General features: G+C 43.1%; 1 protein-coding gene across 1 annotated transcript in view; it reads right to left on the bottom strand.

Annotated features, from left to right (window-relative positions):
* Window positions 1–19,219, bottom strand: part of PHF20L1 (PHD finger protein 20 like 1) — a 2,880,694-nt gene that overhangs the window by 155,657 nt on the left and 2,705,818 nt on the right. The window contains exon 24 of the mRNA XM_044066227.1: window positions 14,773–15,142. Within this exon, the coding sequence (XP_043922162.1) occupies window positions 14,773–15,142 (370 nt within the window). The remainder of the gene's footprint in view (window positions 1–14,772; window positions 15,143–19,219) is intronic.

The following is a 19,219-nucleotide window of genomic DNA, read 5'->3' as shown; positions in this document are numbered from 1 at the left end:
AATGATTGTAGTGTGGGGCAGCTAATGATATGTGGGAAGAGATTAAACAAAAGATAATACAAAAACTGAGAAAATGGAAGCTTTGTTACATGGATATGGAAAGTAAGATAAAAGCAGTTAAAATGTTTTTAGTCCTTTCAGTCTTATGCACAGGTCAGGCATACTTTTATCAACCAGAGAAGTTGTATGTAGCAAATAATAAAGAGCTGAAGGACTTTACATGGGAGAGAAAGACAAGAGTCAAATGGGATAAGCGGATTCTTCCAGGAGAACAAGGCGGATTGGGATTACCCAATTTGAAGTGGTACTTCAGAGCTACACAGTTAAGGCTCATACATAGCACAAGCAGGAAAAAAATAAATTATGTACGTACCATAATGTTCCATGTGAGTTGTTCATCTCGCTTTCATTCTTACTGATGGGTTCGAAGCCAATCTTTCAGCTCCAAGTCGGCCTACTACAAAGCTTGAGGTTTTCAAATAGCTCGAGGCCAAGTCCCTATCCTATGATGTACCTAGAGTTACCCTCAGATCTTGTCTGCTGCGTAAAATAATACCATATGTCATTCTATAACTCCATAAGAGAAAGTATAGAAGGGTTGAGTAACCAGGAAGGATCTAGCATCTCAAGTCTTCTAAAAGCCCAGGAGGGGGTAGGAGGGAGGGACATAAGAATGAAGGCGAGATGAACAACTCACATGCAACGTTATGGTAAGTATATAACTTCGTTATGTGAAGCTGTTCTATCTCACCGTTCATTCTTACTGATGGGTAGCGTCCCCAGCACCATCCATCTCGGGTGGCTCATGGGAGTATATTTTTCAGGACAGTGGATCCAAAGGAGGCTCTGTCAACTTTGTAATGAGTGATAAAGGTATGAGGTCTTGACTAAGTGGCTGCTGCACAAATGTTATCAATAGGAAGTCTGGCAAAAAAGGCAGAGGATGTAGAAACTGCTCTGGTTGAGTGAGCTTTAATTTTATGTTGCAAGAGCATATTGGCAACTGAATAAGCAAATGTGATACAATCAGATAATCATTTAGACAGAGTTGTTTTAGCCACTGGCATACCTTTCCTGGAATCTGAAAAGGAAACAAAAAGCTGTTCTGATTTCCTAAAATCTTTTGTTCTATCCAAGTAAAATCTGAGCTGTCTGTGAACATCAAGTTTGCGCAGCATGTATTCTAGATTGTTGGAGTGATTGCGGAAGAAAACTGGCAAATCAATAATTTGGTTAAGATTAGTTTCAGATCAAACCTTAGGCAAAAAGGAGGGGTTTGTTCAAAGTGAGAACGTCAGCATGGAAAATCAAGTAAGGAGGTTTAATGGACCAGGCTTGAAACTCTGACACTCTGCGGGCAGAAGTAATGCCACTAAAAAGATAGTCTTCCATGACAAAAATTTGCAGTCACATGAGGAAGCTGGTACAAATGGTGGAAGAATAATGCAGGAAAGCATAACATTTTGATTCCATGGGGAATAGGGAGATTTCACAGGTTGTCCGAGATGAAAAGTCCCTTTGAGAAAAGCTTTGGATAATTTGTGTGACATAATACTCAATCATTCGAATCCAAGATGAAAATCAGAAATGGTAGCAAGTTGAACCCGAACAGTTGCTGCTGCCGGTCCTTTGTTGAAAATCATGGTCAAGAACTGTAAAATAAAGGTCATAGGGGCTTTAAGGATCTATATTGTTTTTAGAGGCCCATATAGAAATTGTTTTTCCATTTGCTAAGGTATAGCTTCCTCATAGAGGATTTATGAGAGGATAACAATTTGCTTCGCCTCACTGGAAAGGTTATGGAACCTGGCTATGATGGGAACTGGAGCAGTCAAGCTGTCAGCTTGAGGGACTGCAGAGAGGGATGAAGTTCCCCTGAGTGTGTCAGAAGGTCCAGAACTGGGTCCAGAATCCAGGGGTCCTACAAAAGATGAAGTTGAAGGAAGGGGAACCAAATCTGATGAGGCCAATAAGGGGCTAGTAGAATGATGGCCCTTCCCACAGTTTTTGCTTTCTGTAGAACGTCGGGTATCAACGGGATTGGTGGAAATGCATAGAGGAGACTCAGAGGCCAATCATGAATGAGTGTGTTCCTTGGGGCTTCTCTCGGAGGGGGAATCAGGGCAAAGTAGCTTCTGCATTTTGTGTTCATGTGACTGGCAAAAAGATCACAGCAAGGCTGGCCCCACCTGCGGAATATCCTGTCCCCTATTTCTTTCTTGAGGGACCACTCATGGGGCAACAAAATTGCTCTGCTCAGCTTGTCTGCTATCATGTTGGATTTCCCCAGGATGTGCGTTGCTAACAAAGCGCTGGGTGGATATAGCCCACATACTCTTAGGGCCTTGTGACAAAGAGGATATGACCTGGTTCCTCCTTGTTTATTCAAATACCAGACCACTGACACGTCTGTCTGAATCGCAATCGTACCCAGAGGAAGAGAATCCTGGAAGTACTGCAACGCCAAAAGTACTGCTCTCATCTCTAAGACATTGATATGCAGATGTGTCTCTTGATAAGTCCACGTGCCTTGGGCTGTCCTTCCCTGAAAATGCCCCCCGCCACCCTATCAGGGAAGCAGCTGTGGTCACTGTGGACGCTGGTGGGGGTAAAACAAAGGGACGTCCTATCGTGACATGAAGTGAGGTCAACTACCACTGAAGATCCTTTTTGCAGGAGTCTGCGATCATTATCAGGTGAGACATGGGAAGCTCTTGGTAAGACCATTGAGTAAACAACAGCCATTGCAGTATCCGCATGTGCATACGACTCAGTAGTATGGCCAGAATTGCAGCTGCTATGACACCCAACAACTTAAAATTCTGATACTGGAGCCTTGTTTCTGGATATCAGAATGTAGACCCGCTGACGGAGTAGCAAGACTCTTTCTACTGGAAGTCTTAGCATAGTGGTGGTGGTGTCCAGTTCGTCTCCGATAAAAACGATATGTTGCGATGGTGACAAAGCAGATTTTTCTGAGTTTATTGTAATGCCCAGCTGGCTACAGAGTGGAGTCCCTGCCTTGAATGAGCTGATGCCTGGTGATGGTGGTGAGGAGCCAATCGTCTAGGTACGGAAACACCTGGAATCCGAAACGTCTCAGGTGAACCGTGACCACTGCCATACACTCTGGGGGCTGTAGTGAAACCAGAGGGCAGGGCTCAAAACTGGTAATGATTGGCTGCCAGCTGGAAGCGCAGATGATCCCTGGATGGTCTGGACATTTTTATATGGTAGTATGCATCCTGGAGATCTATCGAGCACATCCAATTGTCTTTCTCTAAGAAGGGAAGTATCGACTGAAACATGACCATCCGAAACTTCCCTTTTTAGACAGATTTGTTTAACCTGCTGAAGTCCAATATAGGACTCCAGTCCCCAGTCTTTTTTGGAACTAAAAAGAATCTTGAGTAAGTTCCGGATCCTGTCTGGTCTGCAGGGACTGGTTGGATGACTCTTTCTTAGCAACATTTGGACCTCTACTGTTGCTTGTTCCCTGTAACTGGGTGGAACTTCTGGGATTTTCATCGTCGGTGGAGGGGGTTGTGGCGAAAGGAATGAAGTATCCTCTGGAAATGATACTTTGTACCCAGTTGTCGTTTGTTATTTTGAGCCAGGCGTCTGGGTACAAAGATAAGTGACCCCCGACTGCCTCCAGAGTAGGAGGGTTGGGCCTCCTTTCAGAAGCGCTGGTAGGGCTTACCAAAGAAGTGATCTCTGTAGCCCTGGTTTTGCAGACTCCCTCTGCCGCGAGGGTGGCGTCTTCCATTATTGCCCCCTCCTCTGCCCCTGGAAGGAAGACTCACCACGTGTGTCCTGAAAGGCTCCTTGGGGTTTTTGGAACCACATCTTTCCTCCTCTTTGACCCTTGGCGTAGGGTCTGGTAGGGGTAGAAAAACGGACTCTGACCGCAGATAGAGTCTTTCCTTCCTGCTCACACCTGGTCAAAGTTTCCTTAACGTTGGGCCCGAAAAGGGACGAGCCATCAAAAGGAGTATTTACAAAGGATGACTTGAAGGGCTCCATGAAGGAAGACAAGCGCATCCAGGAGTGTCTCCTAAGAGCAATTCCTGCACCCGCTGCCCTACTCATTCCATCAGCTGCATAAGAAATGAGGTGCATAGATGAGTTAACAATGGAGTTGAGAGGGTAGCAAGCTGGGAAGTAACTTTGTCTGAAGCTCCTGCAGCTACTGTACCCTGAAGAGCATTTCCCAGCTCTTTAAGGAGATCTCTCTGCAGTCTCGTGAAATGGGTTAAGTAGTTGAGCGATCGGAGTGCAAAAGTTGCTAAACTAAAAGTGCGCTTTCTATATCTATCCGTGATCTTGGAGTCTCTGTTAGGAGGATGGATAGAAGGGGAAGTTTGTGACATTTCCTTTTTGGTGGCTGCTGCCAACACCATGGAATCAACTGGCACACCTTTGATCACAAAAGATTTGTCTTGGGGAGCAGAGATAAACTTATTAGGCCTCCTAGGGACAGGCTTCATGGTGTGCAGAGACGCCCATGCCCTTCAGGAGACCAACTGCATAAGCTCATCGAAGGGCAGAGACACCCAAGAGGTGGAGGGCTGAGATCCGATAGCCTTCAGGAGAACCGACTCATCTTCAATAGGGTTTGTGGACTGCCAGTCACCCCTCTGCCTAAGGATTTCTAGTGTCTCAGCAAATGAGATATCCTCAAAGGGGGACCATGGGGACCCTTCTGATTCATCCAAGTCAGTATCAGATGTTAGAGTCTCTTGTGGGGAGTCTAAATGTTTCCTCTTACAAACGTTCTTCCAGGGAATCTCATCAGTGGGAGCTTCTGGTGAGGTTTCGGAAGAGCATGGGCCACCCAATGGGGCTTCCTGAGGTTCTGGGTCTCTATGCTTTGCCAGGATCTGTGAAGCAGAAGCAGACACAGGCGCTTTAGGGGATGAAGAAGCCGGACCCGAAGTTGAGGATGTCTTAGGAGACATGACTCTCCTCATGGCTTCAAAGGCACCCCTGCTCCGATGCGAAGGGATCAACAGATCAGAGGAAAAAGTCGATATCCCCAGCACTGGGACAGTGGGCTCCGAGCCAGAAGTAGGAGCCGAGCTCATCTGAGCCGAAGCCCCAAGAGGCAGAGTCAGAACCAACAATTCGGGTCAACTATCCTCCCTAGACCCGACCAGAGAGCGTCGGCTTCTAGAGTCCTCGATCGGCACCGAGGACGTCAGAGTGAATGGAACCAAAGACACTGCAGCAGGCATCGGCTCCGAAGGCTCCACATCAACAAGTCCGACTCCTCCGGCTCCAAAGGACCGATATGGCTCGGAGGAGGAAGAGTTGTAGCTGGCATAAGGGTCTTCAGCTCCGAACTTGCTTGGGTCAGAGCCAATAAAACCTTTGCAAAGGCTGGTGCCTGTAAAAGCTTCTGCACCACATGATCCACATCCAAATATGAAAGGCTAATGGAAGACTGAGATGAATGGACCGATGGTGGCACTGACTGTAATAATGAAGATTTTGGAATTTCGGATACTGGTTCCAAAACCAGGGACCGGCTCCGAAAAGGTAAGACAGTCGGCTCCGAGACCTGTGGAGCCGATGTCACAGACTTTTTAGATTTTTTTGATTCCATGGAAGTCTTGAAAGACTTTGAGGACTTACTAGATCCATCCTGGTCACTCAAAGCCTCCTGGAAAGAAGGTTTCAATAAACCCCAATCAATGAGTTTCCTCTTTCTCTTTTGGAGAACCCAAGAAGAAAAGGAATGGCATATGGAGCAGGTTTCTTGCAAATGTAGAGCTCCTAAGCAATAAAAGCAATTGACATGACTGTCAGTGACAGACATTTTCTGCCCACATTTAGGGCATTTTTTGAACCCTGACTTAGGGTGTTTGTCCTTGTCATCAGCCATCGACAAAAATGTACACACATCAAACAAATATAAACTACTATAATAATAAGCCTTCTAAAAATACAGGCTAAATACAAAAAACACAAGCCTTCAACTATGGCTAATTGGTCAAACACACAATATTTATCCAAGCAGATATAAAGATGTGACAGAAAGTCACTATTTAAATGCAACAACAAAGCTAACTACTATAGAAACACACTAACCAACTCTAAATATCTAAGTTTGTGACAAAAGGTCACTATATAAACACACACTCTAAATATTTAACTATTTGTAAGAAAAAATGTGACAGAAAGTCACTATTTAAACAGTAAAGATAAACTAGGCCTAAGAAAATGATGTCAAATATTAACATATAAAAGCACACCAAGGGAATAGGGAAACACACAGAAAGCTATAAGAGCTTAATAAACTACTTAATAGAACTACTTTTTATAAGAAAGGTATCAATAATAATTGAAAATATTTAAAGATAAGGTTTTCACTGGCCCAAGTTAGTGAGAACCTCCGATATGTTGCAGCGGCAAATTAGATTTGAGGTAACTTTAAGTGCATCATGGGATAGGGACTTGGCCTCCAGCTATTTGAAAACCTCGAGCTTTGTAGTAGGCCGACTCGGAGCCGAGGGAATGGCTCCGAACCCATCAGTAAGAATGAACGATGAGATAGAACAACTTTGCATCTATAATTCAAAGTGGAAAAGGATGATGAAGAAACACTGGGAAAGCTCAAGAAACAAGGACAGCCTGGGATTTTGGATGCAGGTCTTTTAAGGAGAATAACAGTAATCATGCAGAATATTATATCTATAAAGTAGCAGAAAGTATTTTAAGAACTAAATCAACACGGGAATGGAGAAAGGAGAATCTGCCCATAGGGATGACTGCAATTAGGGATAAAGGCAATAGGCAAGTGGAGGTCAGAATTTATTGGAGAAATCTGGCAATGGAACCAAGGTATTAGGAACAAATAACTAGAGAGGGAAAGATGACAGAATGGGAAGAAGCCAAGAATTTATTTGGACTGCAAGTTAGAGATTGCCTTCCCTATCAGGGATTGATATCAGAATACAGGCAAAGAGAAAGAAACAGAGGGGTCCTAAATTAAAGTCCAGCAATGGTACAGTTTTTAATAGAATCTAGAACAGAAGCTGCCATTAAAAAAGGAATAATTAGAAGATCATATAACATATTGCATAATAACTATAAGAATACATCAGAGGAGGTTAGAAAGGATTGGGAAAAGAGACTGGATAATCAATTCACAAAGAAACAATGGGAGGATATATGTATGTCTCCCAAATATGCAACAAAAATCTAGAAGATTTAGGATTTTTGCTTGGAAATGTTTACATAGATATTTTTATACCCCAAGTAGACACTGGAGAATTTTTCCTCAGGCAGACAGTACACGTCAGTGGTGTGAAGGGGAAGAAGGAGGCAATAGGGAATATATTTTCTGGCAGTGCAGTGAGTTGGCAGACTTTAAGGATTCCCTGCAAAATGCACTGTTGGAGATGCTGGGTGGGCAGATTGGTCTGATGAGGGAGATGATTTTTCTGAGCTATGATACAGAATCGGAATTGCCTAGACATGGTAAGGCGCTGCTGCATCTAATAATGGTGACTGCCAAAAAAGCAATTACTAGAAAATGGAAATTAAAATTTAAACCAACTATACTGGAAGTAGTGAATATAATAACAGAAATAAAACAACTGGAACTGAGATCTTTAGAAAAGGGTGGGAGCAAACTACATAGGAAAAAAATGGAAATTGTGGGAACAATACATAAAAAGGGAGGAATGAGGTCTCAAAGGTGGCAGGACTTAAATGAGCTATGTAATGTTGGATTGAGAAAGATTGGGTAGATTATAAGTGATATACAATGTTTGCAACTGGGAGTGTGTCAGTATGGTTTGTGATGTAAATGCCTGCGACTAGGATTGTGTCTGTGTCGTTTGTTTTCATTTATATAAATGTATGATTGCCTATGTAGTAAGTGATGGTTTAATAAAGATGTTCATCGTTAAAAAAAGGCAGGGATTGAATAATTTATGTAATATTGCTTAGGTTATATGATATATAGCAATATATGTGAAGTATAATGTTTACATTAATACGGTTTAATTACTTTTTATATGAATATAATTTTGCCTGTGTCACAAATAATAATTCAATAAAGGTGTTTGAAAAAAATAGGAATATAAAAGGTCAGCAAATGCACTGCAAACAATAGTAAAGGAACTAAAATTAGTGTCCCTGTGAGGAAGAAAAGAGAAGTGAAAGCACAAATAGAGAAAAAACATTTGACAGAAGCAACCAGATCTTTTTTAGAATTTAGGGAGAGAAAATTAGAAAAGAATGTTAAATGTGAAGAAAAGGGTTCTGAATATGGTAGGAAACTAGCTAATTAGACCAGAAAATGTACACTTATCTAAGTACTGTGGTTTGAGATCCATTCCTGCTGAATGACAAATGAGGTCTGAGATAGGGTGGGGACAGGTGCATTACTGAAGCAAAGGAGGAGCTTGAAGTTTTGAGCACTAGGCAGAGAGTTGTCAGATTTGATTCGCAAAGCAACTTACATCCTTATCTGTCAAATTGGATAGATGAGATGAAACAGGATACACTGAGTTAATTCCTTGGTAAAGTTAATGACTGTGCATGGGATGATGCCTATGTATACTGGAGCAATGCCATTCTCTCCTGTAGGGTGTCAAATATAGTTCACTTAAAATTAATAGAGCATGTTTTGAATCAAAATGCACTTTCTGATCAATAAATATGACACCGCAATGTTTGACATTAGTGACATTAGTCTTATGAAGCAGAAGGCAAAAATATGAAGCAACATTAGGGATGTTCTGCAAAAACTGGGGCAGCTGAGAGGTGGAGAAGCAGCAAAAGAAAAATATGGCAAACTCAGATATTTTCCAAAACTGAAACAGCTGAAAGGTTCTAATATCAGGCTGGATACCTGCCAAGGTTAAAAAAAAAATAAAAAATAAAAGAAGTTATGTAATTACCATAATTTTCCATCTGTGCCGTTGATCTTCATTCATTCTTGACGAATGGGACTCTGTTTCGATCCTTTGAACCGGCTCGGCTGTTATACAGCTTGCACCAGCCAAAAAACTCTCTTGCTAAGACTCTACCCACAATGCCCCTCTCTCCATTACCTCAGATCAAGTTTTCAGCCAAATTGTACTGCAGAAAAACAGGTATACAAGGTAGAAGCCATGTCCAAGGTGAAACCTATAGGCTTCCAGAACAAGTGTCCAATCCTACAGGAAATCTGTAGGAGGGGGAAGAGGGATGGGATGTCAAGAATGAATGAAGATAGACAACACAGATGGAACATTATGGTAAGTACACAACGTCTTTATCTGATGATGTCAATTGTCATTCATTGTTGATGAATGGGACAGAGTCCCCAGCTACTTTAGGTCCTGGGTGTCCTTATGAAAGGATGTTCCTGAAAACCATACACCTAAAGGATGCTCTTCCCCTGGAGACTATATCCAATTTGTAATGAGTGATAAAGGTAAATGGAGTACCCCATGTTGCAGCCAAACATATTCCAACCATGGATGCCCTGGACTGGAAAACAGCTGACATGGCTATTAATCTGGTAAAATGCACTTTTACAGGAGCAGGTAACTTGTGGTTGTTATGATCATGAATGAAGGTAACCCAATCCTTGAGCCATCTTGATAAGGTAACATTTGAGACAGGTTTTCCCAAAGTCAGACCTGGAAAGGAAACAAATAACTGGTCAGATTTTCTACACTTTTTGGCTCTGTCAAGGTAGAAACGTAATTATCTGTGAACATCTAGTAAATGCACGCAATATTTACCTTTATTGGAGAAACTGGGAAAAACGGGCAAATCAATATTATGATTAATATTAGATTTGGAGACCACCTTTGGAAGAAAGGAAGGGTTGGTTTTCAATGAAATCTGATCCTTATGAAAAATCAGATAAATGGGGTTTTACACACAATGCGTGAATTTCAGAAACTCTGCTGGCAGAAGTAATGGCCACTAGACAAAGTTTTGCACAGCAGAAATTTGAGATGGCAAGTTGCTGCTGGTTCAAAGGGCGGGAGTACCAAAAATTGTAAAACCAGGGTCAGATCCCATGCAGCTATAAGTCCTTGAAACGGGGCTTTAGACACAAGGCACCTTCAAGAAAAACTTTGCATAAATGATGGGAAATTAAAGAATGATCATTGTAGCCACTGTGGAAATTAGAAATGGCCACTAACTGAACTTTAATGGTGGCAGCAGAAGCTCCTTGATCAGAAAGGGAAGCTAAAAATTCTAAAACTGTCAACAGGTGCTGAAAGGTCGTCTAGATTATTTGTATGGATCCAAATTCCAAATTGAAAATCTCTTCCATTTGCTAAGATAGTTTCCTGGTGGATGATTTATAAGAAGCTAGAAGAATTTTTTTGTACTGAGGAAGCTATATTATTCTACCTGACAATTAATGGAATTGGAGAAATCAAGCTGTCAGCTGGAGACTGTGAAGGTTAGGATGCACCAGTCCCTATGGGTGAGACAGGAGGTCTGGAACTGGGTACAGAATCCATGGAGGGTGAAACAGGTGAGGCCAAATAAAGGGGAACCAGACTTATCGGGGCCAAAAGGGTTCAATGAGGATCACTTTGCTTCTCAACCTTTGGGCTTTCTTCAAGAACAAGGGAATGAGGAGAAAGGGGGGAAAGGCACAGAGAAGCCCCAAGGGCTAATTGAGAAAAAGAGAGTCTCTCGGGGACTCCCCCCTGAGGGGGGATAACGGCAAAGTAGCTGCTGCATTTGTTGTTCACTGGGGAATCAGAGAGGTCGCAGCAAGGCTGGCCCAATCGACAAAAAATTTCCATCACCACCCTGGGACTTAGAGACCACTCATGAGGCAGGAGAATGCATCTGTTCAGTTTGTCTACCACACTGGAGCTCCCTGGGAGAGTGGTTGAAAGATATCACCCAATGCCATATCCTGAGAGCTTCCCGGCACAGGGCGCAATATCCGGTTCTGCCCTGCTTGTAGATGTACCAGACCACTGACATGCTATCAGACTGAACTGCAAATGTCCCCAGAGGGAGGGCAGATTGAAAGGTTTGCAATGCTAAGGGCACTGACCTCAATTCCAGGACATTGATATGCAAATTGGCCTCTTGCAAAGGCCTAGTGCCTTGGACTGTTCTTCCCAAATAATGCATCCTCCACCCGATGTGGGAGGCATCCATGGTCACTATGGCCTTGGGCTGAGAGGGAGAGAAGGAATGTCCCAGAAGAATTTCCTCTGACTGCATCCACCAGGATAGATCCTTCTCGCAGCAACTAATTATTTAAATGGGATAAGTCATCGGATATGTTAGGATGGACTATAGTGCAGCTAAGAGCCAGTGAAGTAGCCTCATGTGAAATCTTGCAGGGGTACTAAAATAATGGTCACTGCCATAGACCCTAAAGCTTGGAGGACAAGAACAGCTGGGACTTTGTCTTTGGATATGATGAATTGTACTTGAGAACTTATCGTTTGCAGTCTGTGAAGAGGGAGAGAAGCTACACAAGAGACTAACTAGATGAGCTCCTATAAACTCTAGGTCTTGTGTTGGGAGTCTGCTGGGATTTTCCTTTGTTGACCGTTATGCCCAAAGAGTTGGAAAGATGCAGAATGAAATTTGTGGCTAGAAGTAGTAGATGCCTGGTGGGGATGGTAAGGAGCCAGTTGTCGAAGTAAGGAAACACCTGGAATCCGTGTTGTCTGAAGTGAGCCGTGACTGCTGCCATGCATTTGGTGAACACCCTGGGGGGCTGTGTTGAGAACAAAGGGCAGTACTCTGAACTGGAAATGACTGGCTCCTAGCAGAAAGCAGAGAAACCTTCTGCAGAACGTGTCTATTTTTATGTGGTAATACGCGTCCTGAAGGTCGAGTACATCCAATCGTTTTCCTCTAGAAAGGGAAGTACAGACTGAACTATGACCATCTGAAATTTTGTTGGCTGAATGAACGTGTTCAGAAGGCTGAGATCTAATATTGGTCTACAGTCCCCTGTCTTTTTTGGCACTAAAAAGAACCTTGAGTAAAACCAGGATCCTGTCTGGTCTGGTGAGACTTCTGGGATGACCCTTTTTCCAGGAGATTTTGAATCTCCAAGGCTGCTTCGTCCCACTGATTGGGTGGTACATCAGGGAGATTTCTTTGTGACCTTGGAAAGAAAATAAAGGGGATATGATAACCTCTGGTAATGATTCTCTGCACCCAAGTATCGGAAGTTATTATTCACCAGGCTGTCTGGTGCAGTGAAAGTCTTCCCCCGACTGCTTCCACAGGTAAGCCAATCAGGCCTCCTTTCAGGAGCACTGGTAGGGTTGTCCAGAGGAGGATTCTCTGGAGTCATGATTTTGCACGGCCCCTCTGCCACGGGGTGGGAGTCTTCCATTACAGCTCCCCCCTCTGCCCCAAGGGGAGCTACCACCATGTGGGTCCTGAAAAAGCCCTAGGGACTTCTTGAACCACATCTTCCCACTCCTCTGATTCCTGGAGTAGGATTGCTGAGGAGTAAAAAAACAAAAGCCCACAGCAGAAAGGGGCTTTCCATCTTTTTCATACCGGGCTAGTATGTCTGACTTTGGGACCAAACAAGGATGATCTGTCAAAAGGAGCACTGACGAAGGAAGACATGAAAGGCTTCATGAACTTACACAAGGACATCCAGCAATGATGCCTTATGGCAACGCCTGAACCTGCTGGTCTGGTCGGCCCTCGGCTGTATGAGCGATGAGCTACACGGACGAGTTCAATACTGACTCCAGAGTGGCCAGCTGAGAGGCAACCTTATCCCACACCTCATCAGACAGCTCCAGCAAGGGTATCCGATAACTCCTTAATCAGATCCCTCTGGAGACTAGTAAAGTGTGCCATGAAATTCAAGGACCTTAGAGCAAAGGTCGATGAAGCACAGACCTGCTTTCCAAATTTGTCCATCACCCTAGATTAGGGTTAGGTGGGTGGACAGTGGGACTCTCATCAGCAAGTTCCTTCTTGGTGGCCACCGCCACCACCATGGCATCTACTGCTAAGTTCTTTGCCCAGTATTGGTGATCTTCAGGTGCTGATAAGATTTTGTTTGGTCTCCAGGGGATCGACTCTATGGAATCAGCGGCCTTTCACATCTGCTGTGTGATCAATTTAACAAGGTAGTCAGTGAGTGGGGTCACCCAGGAAGTAAATGTGCGAGCATCAAAGGCTTGCAAGTACAGAATTCCCCAGAGTACTGGTCTTTGGGCTTCCAATCACCCCTCTGTTGTAGGATCTCCAGGATTTCTCCAAAGAAGCTATCTTTAGGGGGTGACTGGGGGAACCCTCCCCTTCACTGAAGTCCGTGTCTTCTACGACAGATTCTTCTGGGGAATCTAAGTGCTTCCTCTTGCACATCTTCTTTCGGAGTGGTTCCCCAGTGGGAATATTTGAGGAAAACTCCAAAGAAGAGGGACCCTATACAGGGGTAACTTGCAGCTTCAGTGTTTGCTGTCCTGATGTGGAAGATGGTGGCAGCTCTGGACCAGAGGGTATAATCATATGACACTCTGATACAGAAGGGGCCAGCTGAGAGCCCGTAGAGGCTAATGCCCTCTCCATGACTTGGAAGGCAGCCCCCCCCCCCATGAAAAGGGATGGGAGCCCGGAACCAAGGTCACACCCCACTCTGAAGGACTGCCATCTGAAGCAGGAGCCGGGGAAAAGCCCACAATTGTCAGGGCTTCAAGAGCAAAGGACAACTCAGAGTAAAATATAGGAACCGATCCAAAACCCTCGGAACAGACAGCTGAGCTACGGCCTCAAGAATCTACCAGTTCCGATTGAACCGAAGATGTCAGAGCATTCCCTGGAGCTGAAGAGGGAGTGTCTGTCAGTACCAGGACAGCTGGAACTGGGGAAACTGAAGTGGTGGGCTCTAAGCCTCCTGAGGAGATCAGAGGAGGAAAATCCAAAGGAGTTCTAGGAGAAAAAAAAGCAGGAGAGAAAAAAACAACTCCAGAGGGAAAAGAGGTCTGACAGGGGGCAGGATGACACCTGGCCACCAAAAGCTGATCCATCAATCTCACGACGTCTACCTCTGAAAGACTCCTGGAAGATCGGACAGACATACCCGAAGGAGATTCTGGCCTTTCCAAAAACGGACTGGGTAGTTGACCCACAAAGGGGTCTATGGAAGGAAAATACCTTGTTCTGGGAACAAGAAAAGGTTCAGACTTTAGCACTGAAGGAGTGGGTAGAGTGCTGCGGTGCAGATGGTAAGGTCGGTACAGACTGGGAGACTACGAAAAGTAAAAGTTTGGTCTTTTTCGTATTTAGAATTAACTGAATTTTAGTGAGCCAATTTTCAATTGATAAGAAGGATTTCTGAGACATAATATTTAGATCAGAGAGGGAATCTGCTATGGTGATAATTGCAGAGTCATCTACATATTGCACCATGATGACTGAGGACATGAGGTATACAGTAGACTGGTAAAGATGTTGAACAGTAATGGGCCGAGAATTGATTCTTGAGGAACACTCATCTTAACAGGCAGAGCAGGGGAAGTTGCAGAGAGTCATTTAACAGACTGAAGTTGGTCGCTAAGGTAAATGGCAAACAAGGAGACAGTGGAAGAGGAGAGATTTAGTTCTGAGAGTTTGTGCAGGAGGAGGGGGTGGGAGGCAGTGTCAAATGCCTTTGAGAGATCAAGAAGTAGGCATGAAACAAGTACAATTACTTTGCAAAAATATTTCTGCTTTAACTGCATGACAAAACACACTGCTTAAATATCACTGTGTAACACCAATGAAGAGGAATAAAAAATGTCAAGAAAAAAGTCTACATACCTGTTCTGTCAAATGCCTTTGTTTTACACTGTGCAGTTCTTGTTGTCTTTTGCTGGCATGAAAATAAATTCCATGTTCATCATCCAAGCTGCTAGAGTCATCTTCATCATCAGAGGATGCAGGGTCTATGAAAGGTCTGTGATCCTGAGTGTAAACATGAGGCTTTTGATAACTATGTTCACTTGTAATATAGTTGTTTTCAGCCTTCAGAACTGGATTGAATTGCACCTTGTAGCTGTCATTGTATTCAGGACAGTTCACTTTCTCCTGAAAAGTCAAAAGGCCTTTACCTATACCCAGTCTTACGCTGGCTTCCTCAGTTTGTAACCCTGAGCATGCCCAGAAGTGAAGATCAGAGTGCTGCTTGCTTCTGTAAATAAAACAAGCAAGCCAACAAAAAAAATGTGAAAAAAATTGGTTACATACTTGTTAAACCAACAAATATATAATGTATATGGAATCACTCACCATAACAGCTCTCTCTTAAACAGCCCCCTGTGTTTGCCCTCTCACTTGGCTCTTTGTAGAAGTACTGAGCTCCTATATTAAGGGCTACATGGCTTCTTTTCCTGCTGCACAGTGCCCTTGCACTGGGATACAAGGCATGAATTCCCAGTTATCTCTAGTTCTTAGATTCAAAGGAGGACTTCTGATATAAGGATATATACTGAACTAGGTTATAACATTAAGAATGTGAATGCTATTTATAGGAAGTCTACTACAACAAAGACAGCAGTTAAAATGCCTAAAGCAAGGGGATGGAGGTTGGGAATAATGCACTGAAAACACAGAGCCCTCCTGAATATAAACTGACACTGTGAATATTTATGTATCTGTTAAATCTTACACTGATACACTCCCTGCAGTAGCTGCAGCTCTTGGGTAAGATCCCAGAAGTGTCCTTAAAGCACCACAAATGGGAGTGTTTCCAGCCAGAAAAACTAGGGGAGAACTTCAGAGCAGAATTCACTTGAAAGCCTTTCTGAGGATGCTTTCCTACTGGAAGCAGATGCATAAACAAAAATACTTAGTAAAGGTGTGTACTAATGACCAGGTGGTTCTAAGCACAGATTTCGGTCATGGGCACATTTGTGTAGCTTGCACTGGTAGCAACCATATATATATATATATATATATATATATATATATATCTGGTCACCATGCCAGATGACCGCTAACATTCTGGTAAAAGATGACAAAGCAGCTAAAAAATAAATTTTGATTTTCTGATGACTACTGAGAGACTGACAAACTGAAAATCTGATACGTCTTCTAATGTTCTTTAGTCTGAACTCCAAGTGACAGTGCATACACAGGGTAGGATGGATGACTTCCCTCTTATCCTTTCAAATTTCAGGATCATCAAGAGACAGACAAGCTAGGCAATAGTTTATGGACAAAAACAGGGATGGTTCTTAGTGAAGACTAAATAAAACTATTTAATCATAAGAAACCCATACATAAACACTGGGTTTACCAAACCAATTGCATTTGACAAAAATGTAAACAGGAATTTCACCAGAGAGAGAACTAATCATTTTTATTTTAAACACCTTTATTAAGTCATCACTTAATGCATGCGTTACATACATTTTCTTAACTAGCATTCATTACATTACATAAATTGCTCAATTTGTGCCTTTCCTTAAATCTCATTCCTCCTCCTGAACATTATATGCTGCATTGTATTGTTCACACAAATTCCATTTGTTTCCATGTAATTTGTTCCTAAAACACCTCCAGTTATTTTGTTTCTTTTATAATATTCAGCATTTCAATTACAGGTGGTTTAGAGTTTGATTTTCATTTGCTAGTAATTTCTTTCTAGTAGTCAATTGCATTAACCTTAGGGCCTTACTATGTCCAGGAAATTCAGATCCTGTGCCCCAGATGAAAAATCAATTCCTCCCCCAACATTTCAGACAGAGTACTCTGAGGCCAAATTTTTAAAATCTGCCAGCTGGTTACACTTTGAAAAAAAACATGTTTCCAATTACTTGTCTTTTTCCCAAATACACCTCCAGCAATTGCTATCAATCCAAGGAAAAATTCTCTGAAGTCTGTTTGTATATAAAAATAGCTATGTTAACACATCCAAGCAAAAATCTTAAACCTTCTGGACTTTGTTGCATTTGGGAGCAACAGAGATATCCTTCCATTGCCCCTTTGTAAATGATCTTTCCATATGTTCTTCGTGTTTCACTGTTGCAGTCATCATATTTGGGTTATCTGCTTGCAGTAGCCCTCAGTCGGCCTGATTATCAAAGTCATGGGTCCTGCGTCGGTTGCTGTCTCATCTTCCGTGACGTCAGGTAGTCAGGGGTATAAAGCATGCAGCCGACGCCATTATATCAGTCTTTCTTGCCGTGCGGTGCCCGAAGCAGAAGCAGTTCGCAAGTGCCAGTCGGCCGACTCCTGACTCCTGAAATTTTCGTTTTCGAGTTTCAGAACCAAAGTCTTCAACTAAAGCTAAGTACCCCGTTGGGGAAACTTTTTCTTGCTCTAAACCGATGTCAGTAAAAGTCAATAATTGTATTTCTTGTGGAAAGCAAATACCTCAAAGATTTTCAAATCGTTCTGTATTCCTTGCACAGGCACTGGCCACGACGTACCCCTCTGTCTGTTTTGTGCCTTATTTAAACCACGAACTATTCATCGTCGGTACATTTTCACTTCTAAGTATTTTGGTACTTGGTTCAATTATCCAGATATATCTCTGGTAAGCCACCGACTACCGACATTCCAAAAAAACTGAAAGATTAAGACAGACAGGCCGCCTAGGTCCAAAGCTGCTGACGACGCTTCTCCTAAGCTTATAATACTTCTGACCAGGATTCTGAAATTTCTGTCTCCTCTGATAACCAGGATTTACCCTTTTCTACCTATGAGGATTCTGATGCAGAGGACTCTATTCCTCTGCGTCTCCCTCAGAGGATTTTTCTTTTGGTGAAACCTTGCATACACTTAGGGAGCATTTTCACTGAGAAAGCCAGGATTACTCTGATTCTAAAAAAAGGCTTAGAGATTACTTACTCCTGCCTCAACACAGGCCTTTAGCTATCCCCTCCTGTGCTGGACATTGCTAATGATGCCTTTTCGGAATCTAGCTTGGCCCCTGACTCTTTACCTCCTGCTCCCAGAAAACCTGATAGATATTACAAGGTTCATGATTCTCACAAGTTCCTTTTAAAAATCCTACTGCAGATCCTGAGACCATTTCACAGTGACCCAAGGGCATTAAGGCTACTACTGCCAAAAATCCTACCCCCTCTGACAGATTCCAGGACCCTGGATAGATGGGGTAAGAAGGTATACACCTCTGCAACCTTGGCCATCAGGGCCTTAAATTGGCAGTTTCATATGTTAAAGTATCAGCAGCATATTATTTGATTGCTTAAACAGAAAATTATGTTGATTCCTGATTGTGCTGAAAATAAGGATTTACAGGATTTAATGCATTCTGCTGAACAGGTTGGAAAACATACTTTGCAATGTGGTTTTGATTCACTACAGGCATCTTGCAGGGCTGCTGTCACTGGTTCTGTACTTGGAAGGCATGCTTGGCTTAAGGAGCAATCTTTGCCAGATCATGTTCAAACTAAATTGCTAGATGCTCCCTTAAATCAGGACCACCTGTTTGGCAACAAAGCAGAAGTTCTTAAAAAGATGGAGGAAAAAGCTAAATCTATGCAAACTGTCAGAGATTTCTTAAAAGTACAGCCTCCTAGATTTAGTAGGCATTGGCCCTCAAAAAATTGGTCCTTTCCTGCCTCTTTAAGGCCTTCTCAGTTCAAACCCAGAACCAGCAGAACACCCAGGCGTCAGTCGCAGGGTATGCACAGGACTAAGCAGTGGGGGGCTCCCACTTCCAAATTAGGGAGTAGTAAGACTCCCCCATGGTAAGCTGTCTCAATGACTTAACTTTAAAACTTCCAAGCACTTCTCAACTGACTGCTCCTTTAGGGGGAAAGATTGCTCTGCAAGCAAAAAACTGGGAACTCATTACCCAGGACAAATGGGTTTTAAACATAGTTTCCCAAGGATACAGATTTCACTTCAACATGTTACCAACCCCAAACAGTTGCCTAGATATACCCCCAAATCAGTGGGCAGAGGCTCAAAAGCAAGTACTCTCTCTCTTAAGATTAAAGGCTATTCAGACTGTACCGGAAGAGGAAAAGGGACAAGGTTTCTACTCAAGACTTTTCCTGGTACCCAGAAAAGACAACTCATGGCGTCCTATCCTGGGACCTGTCTATCCTAAACCCCTTTTTGGTGATTCCAAAATTCAAGATGCTAACTCTTCACCAGTTGCTTCCCATGATAGGCAAAGATGCCTGGTTGGCAACACTGGATTTAAAGGAAGCCTACCTGCACATCCCAATCAGGGAACCTTGCAGAAAATACCTACGCTTCAAAGCAGGCTGCATGCACTATCAGTTCTCTG

This window comes from Protopterus annectens, chromosome 3.part1 (genome assembly GCF_019279795.1).
Source record: "Protopterus annectens isolate FY-2018-M chromosome 3.part1, PAN1.0, whole genome shotgun sequence".
In the NCBI taxonomy this organism is placed as follows: domain Eukaryota; kingdom Metazoa; phylum Chordata; order Ceratodontiformes; family Protopteridae; genus Protopterus; species Protopterus annectens.
This window is presented reverse-complemented; position numbering and strand designations above follow the sequence as displayed.